Source organism: Schistocerca americana, chromosome X (assembly GCF_021461395.2).
Source record: "Schistocerca americana isolate TAMUIC-IGC-003095 chromosome X, iqSchAmer2.1, whole genome shotgun sequence".
NCBI classification, from domain to species: Eukaryota; Metazoa; Arthropoda; class Insecta; order Orthoptera; family Acrididae; genus Schistocerca; species Schistocerca americana.
The window spans coordinates 173,125,852-173,145,258 of NC_060130.1; the positions used below are offsets into that span (position 1 = coordinate 173,125,852).

General features: G+C 38.7%; 1 protein-coding gene across 4 annotated transcripts in view; it reads left to right on the forward strand.

The window, feature by feature from the left end:
• Window positions 1-19,407, forward strand: part of LOC124554863 (filamin-A) — a 546,889-nt gene that overhangs the window by 287,371 nt on the left and 240,111 nt on the right. For all 4 annotated transcript variants that reach the window (XM_047128531.1, XM_047128533.1, XM_047128532.1 and 1 more), the window contains 6 exons: window positions 4,104-4,361; window positions 4,579-4,769; window positions 4,950-5,054; window positions 15,623-15,727; window positions 15,904-16,066; window positions 16,165-16,389. In XM_047128531.1, coding sequence (XP_046984487.1) covers window positions 4,104-4,361; window positions 4,579-4,769; window positions 4,950-5,054; window positions 15,623-15,727; window positions 15,904-16,066; window positions 16,165-16,389 — 1,047 coding nt within the window. The remainder of the gene's footprint in view (window positions 1-4,103; window positions 4,362-4,578; window positions 4,770-4,949; window positions 5,055-15,622; window positions 15,728-15,903; window positions 16,067-16,164; window positions 16,390-19,407) is intronic.

The window sequence follows — 19,407 nt, forward strand, 5'->3', positions numbered from 1 at the left end:
ATGTTATTACTGTTGTTTTTGCATGGTAACTATTGAAAATTCAATTAATTTATTAAAATGGGGAATATTTCAAAATTAATTAATTAATAAGAAGCCACATGTACAAAGTATATCTTGAAAAAATGTACATAGGTTTTTACCGTTCTTGGTTTTTAACATCATTGAAACATCATCAAAGAGCATAGGTACATAAAGAGGTTTTTTCCTTTCTTCAGAAAAAATTCCGGTCTGAAAGTGTTAAAAGAATACATACTGCTAATTTCTTTTATATTCTGTGGCAGCTTATTATAGATTATCATGCCTCGATAATCAAGACTGTTCTATCTCATTTTTCATTGATTTATTCATCCAGAAATCTTGTTGTGTTATTACACATAGATGTAGGATAAGTTACATTTAATATGCTTTGATACATAAATATACTTATTTTGTAGGTATTCAGTTACATGAATAAGTATAGACATTCTTAAAATATACATTTATATAAATTATATGCTGTACATAGTGAATCATAACTTTTTGGTATGTTATGTACAGTCATCAGATAATGATTACAGAGTAACACTATTTACATTGTGTTATCATAAGTGCAGATGAGCCATAACAAGGAACAGTTATATCTCTGAATAGTCACATAAGTCAGTTGAAAGTAATATTTTAACACATGCAGTAAAATACATTACAAAAATTGTTTTAGATTACTATTCATAAATTCTTCCACTGAATAGAAGCAGTGCTTCTGTAGGATTGACTTTATTTTGGATCTGAATCCTTTCTGGCAAGACCTGACATTTTCAGGTAGCTTCTTGTACAGTACTACTTCCCTGTGCCTTACACTACTATGCCCTTTATGTAGCCGTTGATCAGCTATGAATATGTCATGGGAATGACAAGTATTATGATAGTGAACATCTCTATTTTTTGTAAATATATGGAGATTTTCATGAATAAAACACACTGTTTCATGAATATAGATACAAGGTACTGGCAAAATACTGAGCTCCTTAAAGAGATCTTTAGTGGTGAAAGACAGGGGTACTTGTTTCATTGTCTTAATTATTCGCTTCTGCATAATAAATACATTCTTATGGGAGAAGCCCCAAAAGGAAATGCAGTATGTAATTATTAAGTGTGCTAATGCAAAGTAGGCACATTTTAGTGTTTTGATATCACAGATTTTACTTAAAATACTAAAAGCATAGCACAAACTGTTCATTTTACTTAATAATTTATCTTAATGTATGTCCCACTGTAGTGTGTCATCTATCCACACTCAAAGGAATTTTGTGGCTCTTTCTCGCTGTATGGGCACATTCTCAATGGAGGAAATGACTCAACCTTGTGTTATGATCATGAATAGTGTTATTCAAGCTATAATGGTAAAGATTTTTTTCTGATATACATTACAGTCTGAAAAATAAACTCTCAAGGAACAGTCAGATGGTGTAGGTTTTTAAATAATACTTTGCAATGAGCCCATCTATTGTGTTTTGTCATTATTCTTACAGCTCTATTTTGTAATCTGAAAACTGTTTGTAGATTCTGGGTACTATTTCCCCAAAAGATTATTCCATAGCTAAGGATGGCATGCACATAACCAAAGTAACCTGACCTTACACAGATGACACTGCATGCTGGTGCAAGAACTCTAAGCACATAGCATACGGTGGAGACCCTCTTTGAGATAATCGTGACATGTTCATTCCAATTTAGTTGGCTGTCAATGTGCAGTCAAGGAATTTAGTGTTAGTTACATCTGTTATTGAAGTGTTGTGTTGTTTTAAATGTATGGACTTCTGCTTCTTGTTTATTCTAAATTACACGCTGTTTCCAGAATGAGTTTCACTTTACACGCTGTTTGTTTTCTTAATGTTGAGAGTTACTCTGTTCTCTGTAGACAATTTGTAAACATCTGCTTAGTGCTTCATTGGCTTTTTTCAGTAGCAGGTGAGATGTCTTGCTGGTAATCAGTATATTACTGTCATCAGAAAAAAGTACTTTTTCTCCATGCTCCACACATTGTGGGAAATAATTAACATCAATTAATAACAGTATTGAGCCCAGAACACTTCCTTGTGGGACTCCTATATTAACATACTGTGGGTCAGATAAGTGATTCACCACGTATTTGGATGTGCTATGTGACATTACTACACTCTACACTCTGCATTCTGCTATTTAGGTATGATTGTGACTATTTTTTTACCACTCCCCTGATTTCCAGAGACTCCAACTTTTGTAGAAGAATGTTGTGATCAACAGTATCGAAGGCCTATGATAGGTCTAGGAAAATTCGTTACATAACTGTCTTTGTCTAGTGATTCCAAAACAATTTTTGTAAACTGAGCAATTGCAGTTTTAGTGCTTCTGCCCGGTCTGAAGACTTGCTGTTCCTTGCAGAGAAGATTATATTTATTTAAGTAACTCATAAGTCTAGTTTTCATTAAAGTCTCCACTATTTTGGAAAATACTGGAAGTAAAGCAATTGGCCTGTAATTTTCTGTTTTCAACATCACCATTTTTGTGAAGAGGTAAGATTTTTAGCTAGTTTCAGGGAGTCAGGGAAGCAGCCAGTCTTAAGACTGGTTAATGATGTCCATTAAAGGGGCTTTAATACTGTCTATACACTCTTTTAACACACAAACTGAGAACTTGGTCCAGTCCTGTTGAGGATTTGTTTTCTAATTGTTTTATGGTACTGCTTACTTCTCTCTCAGTAGCGGGGAGCAGAACCATTGAAGTTTATATGTAATTTTGCACTGGAATATCAGATCTTTTTGGAAATTTGCTCTGCAGGTCTTTTGCAATACTGGTGAAGTATGAGTTTATAAAGTTGATCACTGATTGTATTGCCTGATTTCCAGTCTCATGTTTAACTGAAGTCCAAGCAGCTTTACTTTTGTTATTTGCATTTTTTATCAGTTCGTCATTAGCTGACTTCTTAGCTGCTTCAGTGGCTATATGATCAATAGTAGAGGCTGAGTGACATAAATGAGAGAGCTTGGTTTGAAATTCCCATGCTCACTCAATGAAATATTCCTTGTTTACTGGATGTGCCTCCCCACATATACTGATAGCACTGATTTTATGCCTTTTCTAAAATCATCATAGCCAGCCTTCAGAACACACAAACCTAGGAATTTTCTTTTACTGGGCCCTTTCACAAGCCTTTTCTTGAAGACTGGGGCCAGACAACAAAATTTGCTGTGGGTGCATGTGCTGAAACCACTGAAACAGCAGGTCCTCCACTTCATGTTCGGCTGTCCTCATGTGTATGCTGTTGCTGCTAAATGAACAACTTGCCAGACTTACCTCTGTTTTCGATCTTCGGACTGATCAATGATAGATCAGACATCGGGATCTGAAAGTGTTCTTCAGCCTGTTATTTAGACTTCTCTCCACTGTTTTGGCGGCATATGCAAGTGATTGGGGGGGGGGGGGGGTCACTGTTGACAAACAGACAGAGCTCTCTGGATGGTTGTGTGTTGCACACTCTGTGCTGTCTGCTGACCAACCCCTCTCTTCCCCCACCCAATCACACCTCCCACTCCCACCTCTTCCCGCTCTTGCGTCTTATGGTGTGGAAGTGACACGTGGGCAGCAAGCAAGCTATCAGACCATTGTTGCAAAATGATTTTAGTACCTTATTGAGAAAAGTTATGGAAAATGCATAATGGGAAAACTGTAGAGCACAGCACTATGTAATACAAACGTACTCAGTTTATATGAAAAACTAGATGTGGAATACGTAATGTCAGGATCAAATTTTAGTTTGTAGTACTAACTGTCCAAAATTCAGTTCAAGCGAGCAATTTTTTGATGTAATTTGACAGTGACTGAACAGCTAGTACAGGTTAAGAGTTTTCAGAGGGTCTGCTGCTGTTGAATGTGTAAATTTTATCAATGCCAAATGTGATTGGTTATTTAGAATGTAGTGTATGCATTTATGCCATAACCAAAAATGTTCATCTGTCCTTTTAGATTGGAAAAGGGTCTACATTAAGACAGAAAAAAGCAACTCTCTTTATCACACTTCCATGTTACATAAATAATATACATTTACTTATGTCAAAAAATTGAAAATGTTCCTAAATATCTTCCAGGTGGGGTTAATGAGCAAGTTAATTTGAGGAAGGTTGATGGAACAGTGTATGAAGCAGTTTACCATCCTCGGAAGGAGGGACGTTATGTAGTGATGGTGACATTTGCTGGCCAAGAAATACCGCGGTCACCTTTTGAGGTGAATGTTGGTCCGTATAAAGAGACACAAATACGAGCATATGGACCTGGTCTTGCTGGTGGTGTTGTTGGGTATCCAGCTCTCTTTACAGTTGAAACAAATGGTGAAACTGGAGCATTAGGTAGGAACATTAAGAAATATCTTCTTTCCCTTTTCTCAATTATGTTTCCATAAGAAGAAAAATTTAGTGTTATTAATTGAAATAATTTCTTTTTTAATAGCCTATAAAAACTCAACTTGAAGAAAAGTTTCTCTTGAACTGTTTATTACGTACAGTAAGGACTAAGTTCGTTGTACTAGATAATAAGAAAGTAATGTTCAACAATTAACTTTTACAGGCTTCAGTATTGAGGGCCCATCGCAGGCCAAAATTGAATGTAATGACAATGGTGATGGTTCTGCAGATGTTAAATATTATCCTACAGCACCTGGTGAATATGCTGTACATATTTTGTGTGACAATGAAGATATTCCAAAGAGTCCCTACATATCGCAGATATTGCCAAATACTGATTATTTCCCAGAAAAAGTGAGTCTTTTAGCTTAATAATGGACACTTCATAATTTGTCATATGAGAAAAGTTTGTAGTTTTTATAATATTTTAAACAGCAATTTTTATGTAAATGCCCTGAATAATGTTGAGTATGCTTTCTGTAACACTGTATACCAGGGCTGAATGATCGAGCTACGTTTATTTTTAAAATACAGGTTGAATGTTATGGGCCAGGGCTTGAAAAATCTGTATCAAAAGGAAAACCAGTGGATTTCACAGTGGATACGAGACGAGCAGGATCTGCACCATTAGATATACAGGTAAACAGGGGCATGACAATAAAAGGAAAAACTGAATTATTCATAGTCAGTAATTCCTCTAATTTATGTAACTAAAATCACCAGCAAAATTATTTTAGTTTCTAATTTTATTTTGTGTTTTTGTCAATCACTAGATTGCAAGTGGAAAATTAATATCCCTATGTATTATGCTAAGTAAAGAAATGAAATAACATTAGGCTAATTTATAAAACTCGTGTTTCATCATGAGAGTTCAGAAGAGAGGGGGAAAAAAACTAATAGTAGCAATTTTGTAGTTCCCTATCTTTCAAGAACTTTCAGTTGAATGGAATCTAAGATGAGGAATAGGGGTTAACCACTCACTTGTGCACACAGCTAAACTATCTCAGCACAGTACAAGATAGGGCTGCAGTATTGGGACAAGTGTAAAAAAAGAAACACTTTCCTGATGTTATGAAACTTCTTAGGCCATCACCAGGTGATAGTTGAATGTTATAACCATAAATGTAATGCTCTGTGACTTATACAGATACAAAACTACGCTACATCTTAATGGAAAAACATTTTTGCTATATATCTTGCTGACAGATTCAGCAAAGAAGTGGTATGGCTATGGTATCTTGAGATACTGCATTCATACAGTTAGTTAATGGATGAAAAATACATAGTTTTGAAGGTGCCACTGAATATGCAGGTTTCATAACAGCTTGATTTGCAATATAAGCAGAAGCTCTGATCGAGGGAAAGTGTTCAGGCAGCACAAACTTGTTTAGGAAGAATGCACTGCAGTCCACAAAAAGGCATTAGAAACACAGTATTGCACTTTACAAGAGACATGTAGAAATGAGCTGACTTTGAGGGATGCTGTTCTCCTGGTAGGAGATTTTCGACAAATTTTTCTTGTTATTCTATGGCCTATAGAACTGGATGAACTTAATACCTGTATTAAGGCTCTGAGCACTATGGGACTTAACATCTACGGTCATCAGTCCCCTAGAGCTTAGAACTATTTAAACCTAACTAACCTAAGGACATCACACACATCCATGCCCGAGGCAGGATTCGAACCTGCAACTGTAGCAGTCGCGCGGCTCCGGACTGAGCGCCTAGAACCGCTAGACCACCGCGGCTGGCTGTATTAAGTCATCAACCTTATGATAACATGTAAAAACTGAATCTCGAGACGAATCTGAGGGCACACAAACGAAGTGAAACAAGAGCACAACAATTTGCACTGCAATTATTATTATTTAGAAACAAAATTTTCTGTCAATCCAGCTACTAGCCTACACCTATATCTACATTTTCAGCTAGTAAGAATCATCTTTGCCTCTACGTACACAGTTCATCCTAACAATGGTCATAACTCGTCACACTTTTTGATAGCTAACCTGGAAGTGGCCATGCCACTACTTTCAGGCTGTATTTGCAAATGTATTTAATCAATTCAACAGAGTTGCAGTATGCAATATTGATGTGTACATGAAACATTTTTGAAAGAGGGTGGCCAGCCGGTGTGGCAGAGAGGTTCTAGGCGCTTCAGTCTGGATCTGCATGACCGCTACGGTCGCAGGTTCAAATCCTGCCTCGGGCATGGATGTGTGTGATGTCCTTAGAACTACTTAAACCTAACTAACCTAAGTTCTAGGGGACTGATGACCTCAGATGTTAAGTCCCGTAGTGCTCAGAGCCATAAAGAGGGCAATAAGGCACAACCTGTCTGTCATCAATTATAATGTCCATTTCAGTTTGCCCGCATCTCGTGGTCGTGCGGTAGCGTTCTCGCTTCCCACGCCCGGGTTCCCGGGTTCGATTCCCGGCGGGGTCAGGGATTTTCTCTGCCTCGTGATGGCTGGGTGTTGTGTGATGTCCTTCGGTTAGTTAGGTTTAAGTCGTTCTAAGTTCTAGGGGACTGATGACCATAGATGTTAAGTCCCATAGTGCTCAGAGCCATTTCAGTTTCTAAATTAAACTGCAGTACTTGCTGTGGAGCCCCCTTTCTTTGGTTTCCATGTTCTGTATAACGAATAACAATTGTTGCCCGATTCTGTATCATCAATGAAGAGAAAAGGATAGTTCTTCATACATTTGGCATCTTTTGTGGATAATGTCCTCCAGTTTAAAGATCTACATGTGGGATGAATCACATTCTTTGACATTACTTTGGACCACACTGTACGCTTTTGAAGATTTGGCTGCTCTGTGGAAATTTTGTTGCCTCTTTTGATTGGTTTTTGATTTTTATGCTGGTATCCACAGCTGCCCAGAATTTCGTGAGAGTAGACTTTTTTATTTAAATAAACTCTTTATTTCATTTCACTAGCAATGAGATAATGAAATGAAATAGTGTGTAAGTAAAAAACAGCCCCATGAAGTAATAGCAACACTTCTTTTTGCAAAGCCTTAGAGATCAACACATATGACTGTCCACTGTCATCATGAACAAGAATCATACCTTTCCGCATAGCAAGGCTATGTTGACATGCAAAGTATGGGCACACTACAGAGTTCTTTACGCTATTCAAAGAGTGAGGCCAAGATGTGCGAATGTATGTTAGCAAAATGTTCAAATCTGGATCAGCTTCTGTGGCCTGTGCAATTTTCTTACAGTTAAGCAGAAAACACTGAAGCAATTAAGAATCCTGAGCATCGATGTGCCAAGAAGATGCAGCAGAAGTGTCAGTCTGTATCAGGGCCAATTGGAAGACATGAAAGCGCGTCTGCATTACCTTGTTGAGCTGCCGGGTGAAACCCGATCTCATACTGGTATTGAGACAACAACAAAGCCCATTGTCGAAACTTTTGGGCAGTTCGAACAGGAACCGGTTTAGTCAAATGAAACAAGGTATACAGAGACTTGTGATCCATTACTATGTAGAATTTTCTACCAAACAAATAGTGGTGGAATTTGGTGACACCATGCACAATAGCCAATGCCTCTTTCTCAATTTGTGAATTGTTACACTGAGCGTTGGACAACACTTTTGATGTGAAAGCAATAGGTCTGTCCTTATCACCAATCCTGTGCGATAGCAATACATCGATTCCATAAGAATACAACTAGTTTGTCAGGATCAAAATGAACTAAACATTGTTCACTGAGCAATGGATCTTTAAGTTTTTGAAAAGCTTCTTGGCACTCATCTGTCCAAACAAAGGGGACATTCTTGCGATGCAAGCAACGCAATGGATCTGTGATGTGTGCAGCACTTGATATGAACTGAATATAATAGTTCATGTTCCCTAAGACTGACTGCAACTTTGTGATATTGCGAGGAACTGGCAAGTCTCGTATGGCAAATAAATGCGACTGAAGAGGATGTACACCTTGACTGTTTATGATATGACCCAGATACTGCAACTCAGGTTTAAAAAAATCACACTTGTCCAGTCTACACTTAAGTTCTGCATCAGACAAGACATGAAACAAAGCACGCTAATTTGAAATATGTTCTTCAGGTGTACAACCTGCTTCGAAAGGCAACCAAGCAAAGAAATTTTCTGCAACACCCACCTGAAAACACTGATTATCAAAAACGACAAGAAACTGTTAAAGCAAAGAAAAGCCCCTGCAAAGTAAAGAAAAAGAGAGAATTAAGGCGCCTGCAAAAAAAAAAAAAAAAAAATGGCCGTCTGGCACTGTGTTCGGTGGATACTCGTTGCCAAATGTAGGGTCCTGCCCACTCGTCTCGTATAGGGTGCCTAAAGGATGCTGTGTTCTTGGAATGCTATACAATGATTCAAGCAAATCACATTAGGAGTTTTTATCACAAATAAGCAGATTGACAATACTTAACTTTGAATTTACAATGGTGTCGCAGGCAATGGGCAACATGTAAACAATCCGGGCTATTGGCTGATGTTGTCTAACCACCTTCTTTACTCTTGTGATCTTCATTTTTGTGCTGGCGCTTGTCGATATGCCGGGACAGGAACAGAATTTTGCAGCTAAATCACGTCAATGTGATGTCTCTGCAAGCTGCTTTATATAGCTGTTGGTGTCACTACCATTTTCCTCTTATGTTGTGCCATTCATCTTGGAACAGATATAGCTGACCCAACTGTTTGCTGCCTTAGTGTAGTGTTTGTTTTGTTATAATATCATTAGTCAAAATGTATTATCTGAAGGTAATGGGTCATATTTCTTATGAAAATTTTTGAAATGGTATCATTTATGTGAGCTTGTCATTTTGATTGTTGTTCTTATGGGTGTCCAGTGTTTAATCACTTCTAAGATTTCCAATAATGACATAGTTATTCTGTCTTACAGTGCTTTCCTCCATTTATTGGTGGTTAAGACTTGTTTACTTTTTCACTGGCATGGTAAATGACCTTACACACTCCTGGAAATGGAAAAAAGAACACATCGACACCGGTGTGTCAGACCCACCATACTTGCTCCGGACACTGCGAGAGGGCTGTACAAGCAATGATCACACGCACGGCACAGCGGACACACCAGGAACTGCGGTGTTGGCCGTCGAATGGCGCTAGCTGCGCAGCATTTGTGCACCGCTGCCGTCAGTGTCAGCCAGTTTGCCACGGCATACGGAGCTCCATTGCAGTCTTTAACACTGGTAGCATGCCGCGACAGCGTGGACGTGAACCGTATGCGCAGTTGACGGACTTTGAGCGAGGGCGTATAGTGGGCATGCGGGAGGCCGGGTGAACATACCGCCGAATTGCTCAACACGTGGGGCGTGAGGTCTCCACAGTACATCGATATTGTCGCCAGTGGTCGGCGGAAGGTGCACGTGCCCGTCGACCTGGGACCGCACCGCAGGGACGCACGGATGCACGCCAAGACCGTAGGATCCTACGCAGTGCCGTAGGGGACCGCACCGCCACTTCCCAGCAAATTAGGGACACTGTTGCTCCTGGGGTATCGGCGAGGACCATTCGCAACCGTCTCCATGAAGCTGGGCTACGGTCCCGCACACCGTTAGGCCGTCTTCCGCTCACGCCCCAACATCGTGCAGCCCGCCTCCAGTGGTGTCGCGACAGGCGTGAATGGAGGGACGAATGGAGACGTGTCGTCTTCAGCGATGAGAGTCGCTTCTGCCTTGGTGCCAATGATGGTCTTATGCGTGTTTGGCGCCGTGCAGGTGAGCGCCACAATCAGGACTGCATACGATCGAGGCACACAGGGCCAACACCCAGCATCATGGTGTGGGGAGCGATCTCCTACACTGGCCGTACACCACTGGTGATCGTCGAGGGGACACTGAATAGTGCACGGTACATCCAAACCGTCATCGAACCCATCGTTCTACCATTCCTAGACCGGCAAGGGAACTTGCTGTTCCAACAGGACAATGCACGTCCGCATGTATCCCGTGCCACCCAACGTGCTCTAGAAGGTGTAAGTCAACTACCCTGGCCAGCAAGATCTCCGGATCTGTCCCCCATTGAGCATGTTTGGGACTGGATGAAGCGTCGTCTCACGCGGTCTGCACGTCCAGCACGAACGCTGGTCCAACTGAGGCGCCAGGTGGAAATGGCATGGCAAGCCGTTCCACAGGACTACATCCAGCATCTCTACGATCGTCTCCATGGGAGAATAGCAGCCTGCATTGCTGCGAAAGGTGGATATACACTGTACTAGTGCCGCCATTGTGCATGGTCTGTTGCCTGTGTCTATGTGCCTGTGGTTCTGTCAGTGTGATCATGTGATGTATCTGACCCCAGGAATGTGTCAATAAAGTTTCCCCTTCCTGGGACAATGAATTCACAGTGTTCTTATTTCAATTTCCAGGAGTGTATTTTCGTAATTCCAACATTGTGTTGGTATCAGGATCAGTAACTATATGTATTTGTAATTTATTAATTAAGGTTTCCATCAGGATTGTTTATAATATTTTTATTAGTGACTAGTTTTGAACATTCTTGTTAATTTTCAAATGATTACCTACATTTGTGATGTTTGACTGTAGATAATATATTTATTTTTACATCAAATCGAAATGATAAATGTTATTTGACTGTTTTAAGATTGTCTTTGTACATTCAGAATTTAATAGGCATCTTCAGTGGTTTGCACATGGAAATATAAATAAAAAATATGTATTATGAGACAGAAAGTTGCTACTCACCATATAGCGGATATGCTGAGTCACAGATAGGCACAATAAAAAAGGTTCACAATATATATATATAAAAAAATAGAGGGAAACATTCCACGCGGGAAAAATGTGTATGTATATATTTAAAAACAAAGATGATGTGACTTACCATACGAAAGCACTGGCAGGTCTCCTTCCCTCTTTCCTGATGAGGCAACAGTTTGTTGCGAAAGCCTGAATTTTGTGTGTATGTATGTGTCTGTTTGTGTTTCTATCGACCTGCCAGCGCTTTCGTATGGTAAGTCACATCATCTTTGTGTGTGTGTGTGTGTGTGTGTGTGTGTGTGTGTGTGTGTCTATAATATATATATATATATATATATATATATATATATATATATAAAAAAATCTAAAAACAAAGATGATGTGACTTACCAAATGAAAGTGCTGGCAGGTCGACAGACACACAAACATACACACAAAATTCAAGCTTTCGCAACAAACTGTTGCCTCATCAGGAAAGAGGGAAGGAAGGAGAGGGAATAATATTTTTCCTACGTGGAATGTTTCCCTTTATTATATATATATATATATATATATATATATATATAGGGAAACATTCCACGTGGGAAAAATATATCTAAAAACAATGATGATGTGACTTACCAAACGAAAGTGCCGGCAGGTCGATAGACACACAAACATACACACAAAATTCAAGCTTTCACAACCAACCGTTGCTTCGTCAGGAAAGAGGGAAGGAGAGGGAAAGACGAAAGGATGTGGGTTTTAAGGGAGAGGGTAAGGAGTCATTTCAATCCCGGGAGCGGAAAGACTTACCTTAGGGGGAAAAAAGGACAGGTATACACTCTCGCTCACACACACACACACACACACACACACACACACACACACACACACACACACACATCCATCCGCACATACACAGACACAAGCAGACATTTGTAAAGGCCCATTTACAAATGTCTGCTTGTGTCTGTGTATGTGCGGATGGATATGTGTGTGTGTGTGTGTGTGTGTGTGCGAGTGTATACCTGTCCTTTTTTCCCCCCTAAGGTAAGTCTTTCCGCTCCCGGGATTGGAATGACTCCTTACCCTCTTCCTTAAAATCCACATCCTTTCGTCTTTCCCTCTCCTTCCTTCTTTCCTGACGAAGCAACGGTTGGTTGTGAAAGCTTGAATTTTGTGTGTATGTTTGTGTTTGTTTGTGTGTCTATCGACCTGCCAGCACTTTCGTTATACTTGGACTGAACTCTTTACTAGTGTGGGTAGTTCTGTTTAGGAGCAGCTAAAGGCCTTTCATGTTGCCAGTGAGTATCACAGTGTTGTCTGTGTAAACTGTGTCACTTAAACACGTACCATTGACCTTTGTTCCTTTGTTTACATTTTCCAGTGGTTTTTGAAAAATAGTTTCAGAATGTAAGTAGAATATTTATCTTAAACTGACATCCATTAACATTATGTTGTCATGGGAATAGGGTCTCCTGCCTAATTGTGGGTCATTTGAGTGTGATACACTTTCTTAATATTGTTGTGTTTGCTGTCAATCCCTGAGAGTTTAAGCTGGTCAAGTCAATAAAGATAATGTTTAACAGTAGCAAATGACTTTTCACGAGCTGTACAGAGGACATTTTTGTACCAAGATCCTGGTAGAAAACAAAGCACCTTTATTTCTGAGACAACTTCTAATACCAAACATTTCTGCTGATGTTGGCCTCTTCTGCGCAAATGGCTATTAAGAAAAATGTTCTCGGAAATGCTTTCAGATTCTTTCTCATTATGTGGATTAATTTTCAGTCACTGCAGCATTTATGATTTGGCATCTTTTTCAAGTTTATAAAGGAAGTGTGTTCTTGGTATTGTAAATACAGCTGGAAAAACTTCAGTAGGATGTGCTCATGTCACCTGGTGCAATTACTCTTCAAGATTTGTCTTTGTGCACACATTAATTCCTTTCAGCAATGATTGGTATTTGTTGGTTGTCATTAAAGGGATCTTACAGAGTATTTAGTAAAAACTTTCATTTTTGCTGCCTACTTGCTTCAAGAATTTTGCCACTTCCAACAAGTTGTGCTGTGGCATGTTTATGAGAAATGTCTTATAATTTGCTTAACATTTAGTGCAGATTGAAACAATCATATAACTGTGCATGCTGATGCAGCCAGAGTCAGTTAGCATGAAACTTTTCTGGGCATGTTACCAAATCATATTGTAAAGTGATACATATTCACAATATGTTGCACTACCATACCCAGAAACTTGTATGTTAAAAGTTGTTTTTCCTCTTATGCTTCTTTTGATTCTCTTTTTTTCTGGTGATATTTTTGAAGGTTATCATAGGCTGTTTTATTATTTTTATTTAGTTTTTGTTTAATTAAATATGTAATGTCACTGACAATCCACTATTTTCTCTTCTCATTGACTTGAAAACGTAGTTGATTCACTCTTGTTTCTAAGATTATGAACAGATGGATAGATGGATTGTTATTACTATTATTCTTATTTTTGTCACAGGTTTTCTTCTGGCTACACCATCCTTCTCCTCAATTTCTTTTTATTTAGACAACTTTCCTATAATACTTGTTTTGGTTATTTAAAAACTTACACTTGATTAAAATAAAATAATGAAATCTCTCATGTCTTTAAAGGGGTAAATGTGATCCCATTTTAAAATTAACTCTCACTATTATTGTTACGGGGGTATTGTGACCAATACCAAGTGTAGTGGCACCGTGGTAAGACACTGGACTTTTCTTTGGGATGATGGCAGTTCAAATCCCTGTCTAATCATCCAGGTTTACATTTTGTGGAGTTTCCCTGAACTGCTTAAGGTAAATATGGTGCGGTTCCTTGGAAAAGGAAACAACTGAGTTTCTTCCTCATTCATCCCAAATTCAAGCTTGTGCCTTCTCTAATGACCATGTCAGTGATGGAATGTTAAACCTTATTCTTCCTGTCTTCTTTCCTTCCTCTTTCCTACCCATCCAACATCCACCACCACCACCACCACCACCACCACCACCTCCTCCTCCTCCTCTTACGGACAGATTCCTCTTGTGTGTTAAATGAAAACTTTCACACTGGCAGATACATTATTCCTGTGGTGTTATAAGTCAATTTTTATTTCATTTCAGTAAGTAAATAAACCCATGAATTTATTGGTGTCATTTGCACATATTTTTAGTATTTTTTAAAACTTAACGTTGTTACAAATGAGAGAAATTTTACTTCCAAACTAAGGACATCTTGATACAGCTTCTTAATATTGAGTTTGTTTTGTTTTCCCAATATAATTCAAAGAACTGTTTGTAAGGCCCCTAAATCACAATAATTGTTACATTCTGCACACTTTATAGTTGATATCACAGAAATTCTTTTTGTGAATACCTTGTATCATGTTTGTTGCATGGTTTGTACTAAATTAAGAAAAATATTTTGCCAAACATTTTTCGATTATTCTAAAATGCAAGATGTATTTCCTAACTTTGAATGAGGCTGATTATTCCAGTCTTTCATATATTATTTTTGACTTGCCTGGTTTCACAGTCATGTGCTGTGGGTAATAATTTTAGATATGCTTGCCTCCAAATGTCGTGGACAGCAATGCACTAGTGTATATGGGCATTCCTCCTTTATATTCCCTCTCCCCTCCATCTCCGTATTGAAATAGGGCTATCACTACTGGCCTTTTTTTATATTTTAGTGTTGTTACATCTACACTCTATTCACGTTTAATTTGGTGAACAACACACATGTGCACACTGAGGGGATGTTGCTGAGGCCTGCCCCCCCCCACCCACCTTCTTCTTAAGAAATGTGTTTGTTTTTCATTTTCTACCACATGTAGTGATCTACACCATTCCTTTCCTGTGCATTAGTTATAAGGTGGAAAATTTTGTTCACTGTCACTGAAATAATATTAGATTTGCAGCATCTTATGCTGCCTTGTTCTATTAAACTAACATATGCATTACCCTTGCACTGCTCTTATCTTTGTTTGCTTACATACAATAGTCCGCAGTATTCTTTGTTAGGTCAAAACATAGGCACTGACTTAACAAAATTCCCATAACACTTCATCAATCAGTGCTGATAACAATGAAAAATCCAGGATGGAATAATGACAATATGATGAAAAGGGCAGATTGCTAGTCATCATACAGTGGAGACATTTTGTTGTTGACAGGCACAACAAAAAGATTGCTAAAAAAGTAAGCTTTCGGTCAGAAGGCCTTCTTCTGAAATGGACAACTTGAGACTCACACACTCTCTCTCTCTCTCTCTCTCTCTCTCTCTCTCTCTCTCTCTCTCTCTCTCTCTCTCTCTCTGTGTGTGTGTGTGTGTGTGTGTGTGTGTGTGTGTGTGTGTGTGTGTGTGTGTGTGTATCCAATTCAGGAAGAGGCTTTTTTGTCGAAAGCCTACTGGTTTAATATTGCCAATGATAATGACAAAGTGTACTATTAAATTCCTTCATTTACATAATTTTTTTCCTATGTTCATAAACAGGTCCTTGATGCCAGTTGCAAAAATGTTGATGTTAAAGTAAAGGACAATCACGATGGGACATTCAAGGCAGAATATGTTCCAAAAGGAGGGAAAAATGTAGTACAGGTAAAAAATATGAAGTACATTTTCTCATTATTTCTTTCTTTGCTATCTTCCCTATCAAATGAATGATAGGTGTTCATAAAAAAAAAACTTCATCTGGAATCTTTGTGTGCTTTTATTTGAGTGTGGATAAATGTCAGTATTTGAAACACAAACTGAGACTTGCAATATTTCCACAGGTGAATTATGGTGGTGTTGCAACAAGGAATAGTCCTTACCGAGTGTTTGTTTCAGAGCCTCTTAATCCATCAAAAGTGCAGGTCTTTGGACCTGGTGTAGAAAAAGGTGTGAAATCGAACACCCCTACCCATTTCAACATTGACTGTAGAGAAGCTGGTCATGGTAAGAGTTAAAAGAATGCATAAATTAACCAATACTCAGAGCTCCATTTGAAGTTTGTTTGCCATAGCATAAATCTTAACATAAAACATGTATTTTAGGTGATATACAGCTGGCTCTTAAAAGTGATACAGGAACTGATGTGCCATTGGATATCACTGACAATGGAGATGGTACTTTCACTGTCGACTACTGTGTGTCGCAGCCTGGTCAGTATACTGCAACAATAATGTATGGTGGACAGAAGATTCCTCAGAGTCCAATAAAAATACAAGTTCAGCCCCATGTTGATATTTCAAAAATTAAAGTGGATGGACTAGAACCAAGTAAGTCAATTAAAGTTCCTCTTGTTCCATAATTATATATATATAGTTGATAATAAAACACATTGATCTTGCCTGTTAAGCCGCCAAATAATGAAGGCCAAGGAAATAAAACACGGGTTTTTCTTTTAGTAATAGTTTTTCCTTGGGTCAAGGATAACTGCATGAATGTGACAAATCGGTTCAGACTGTCTACAGTGTTGAAATTACAGCTAGTATACCTTTGGGTTTCTCACTGTGTACCTCCAATCGTAAATGAGTTCAGTTTGCTTTAATTGTGGTCATTTCTTTCCTCTCCTGGAAAGATGAGGGCGGTTTAGATTGCTGGTAATTGCTCTTGTCCCTTATTAATCATTTCATGTAATTTTCTAATTTTGGATCTGCAGCAAATTTTTATCTAATATAATTAAGTTTCATAGACTAAATGATTGTTCAGAATTAATCTTGCATACTGCTGGGGCACTAGTTGGAAAAGAGTAATTAGAAATTTATGTTGTTACACAAATCCTGGCTAGAGCCAGTCAGACATGTAGATCCTTTAGTAAACCTTAGAGTGAAGGCAGGGGGGAGGGGGGGGGGGGGGGGGGGGGAAGGGAACATATGTAAACACAGAACATAATTAGCTATGTTTCCTCATGATTAAATTCACATATAAATTATCGTTTTGAAATGAAGTTACTGTATCAACTTCAGGAACATGTAGAGACTTTGGAATGGGGATTATATGTTTACAAACATTGTGTCCTTGGGAAGTTTTGTGTAACAGGATGAACTGATAAGATACTACAAGAAGCAGATATTTTGTCCTTTGTGAACTAAGGTACTTGATCAAAATGATGACAATAGTAACTGACTTTGACATAATCAGGGTTGCCACAGGTTTTGGAAAAATCTTATTTTCATGACAGTAGATGAAACGGTTTGCTTACTGGGGTATCGTGCATCATCACTGGGTGGGTGCACCGTTTCCCTACTCCCTCATTCCTACTGCTTCTCCCCTTCCTATCACTCGCCTTAGCTTGCAGTCAGTGCTGCCACCACTTCTTGTGACTAGCCTAGCAGCTGCCGACGAGAGACAAGGAGGCACAAGGAGTCGTTTGTTTGGATCTGATTCTCAGGCACTGTAGACTCAGTGGACAGAGACGGCATGATTTGTGTCTGAGTGATTGTGTGAATGTGTGTGTCTGCTCCCGTTTTCTGACAAAAGCTGTGCCTGAAAATTTAGTTGCGAGTGTGTTTGTCTTTTCTGAATGCCTGTCTGCAGCTCAGCAATCATCTTTACGGCGAGTTCCTACTTATTTTCATTATTGATTCTCAGAGTATTTGAACAAGTTATCTGTTTCACGGATTGATCACAGAGGTCTCATTTCATCAACATGCCGTCTGTGGCTCGTGAATTTCTGGCCAGGCAAGTGGGTTTCCACGACGGGCCAAAACCAGATGCTGTTTCTGCAGGTACCTGTAATGAATCAGACCTGCTGATCTGAAGCCATTCGGTTCATATGAATGTCCAGGCTTAGCCCGTCAGATCTAGTGTCGCCGATCTGCCTGCAGGTCAGGTCTGTTTGTATGTGATGCCATGCAGGAGATTTTCATGGTTTATTCGTGGACCCAGGACTGCGGTGCTCCTCAGCAGGACAGAGACTGTGGGCAATGGATTTCAGGAATTGTGAGTGTCTCACCACAAGCATGTTGTACAGTGTGGCGTTTTATGTACATTGTATTTGTTTTAGTACATTTTGGCACTTCAAAAGTAGTTTTGCGTGTTGAAAGTATGGACTATAAGAAGGAGAAAATTGTCAGTTGCTCACAGTTTGTACACTATGCACTACTATATTTCTCGAAAGAAAAATCTCACAATACCTGTAAAATAATAGATATAACACAGTGGGTAATAACTGACAATAATGAACATAGTAGAACCAACATTTTATTGGTGGTCACCTACAGTGTTGTATATGTGACTGTAGGCTTTCCTGGCATAAACTATTGATGAAGGTTTCTCGGGTCTCCAGCCAGGTGGTAGCGTTGATATCTCGCGACGTTTCGGGAAGTGTCATACTACCCATCTTCTGGCAAAGTGTTGGTTTACACAATTCTTCCCCGTTTATACACTTCTTTAGAGGCCTACTGTTTTTTGAGGTTATATATGAAATCGGTGAAGGTATTTTAAATCCATCTTGTGACTCCAAGGAAATGCATATTTTTGTCACTAAATGAGTTTTGTTTTATTGAAATAAAATAGCTTCAGTGGTCTTAATGAAACACACATACCATTTTGCTTGCTTTCTCCATCTGAAAACAGTTCATTACAAAAGATGTTGATGTTAGTACTTAAAATTTTTGCTAAAATTGGGAAACACCATCTGCTTGCAAGTTTATTTTAGATATTTCCTTGTTTTCACTTTTGTTTCTTGTACTGTAGCTGCAAAGACAGATTGTCAACTTAGGTCTTAACTTACCCTTGAGATCTCAAAATTTGTAAGGAAAAAATGCTAAAACTTTCTGGAAATCAGGGAAATATCAGGGAATTTCACTTGGGCAAACTTGTGGCAACCTTGATAATGCTTTATAAAATTCTGCATGCTCATTTTTGAAGGATTTTGTACTTTTAAAGTTAAGGCCCCTTGGCTCTTAAGTATCTTATTTTATATCTCCTTAAACTTACATGCTTCATGTTTTTGTCCTTCTCCGTCTCCTCCTCCTCCTCCTCCTCCTCCTCCTCCTTCTTCATTATACACTTAGTAAAAAATTATCTTCTGGGTAATAATGAACCTCCACAGAACAAATTTTAACTCCTTGAAGGCAGGTTTCAGTACAAAATTTCTCCCTAGGCAAATAAGTCTCTCTTTATTTATACAATATTTGTGTTTTCTCATATCTTGCTCTACAACATGTAGTCTCACTAATGATAAAGCGTTTTTGGTTTTCATATAACCATTATAAGTTTTAATGAAACCTGTTATTTGCCTTCCAAAGTAATTGCATTCAATTTTCTGGTTTGATACAAACTATAAAGTT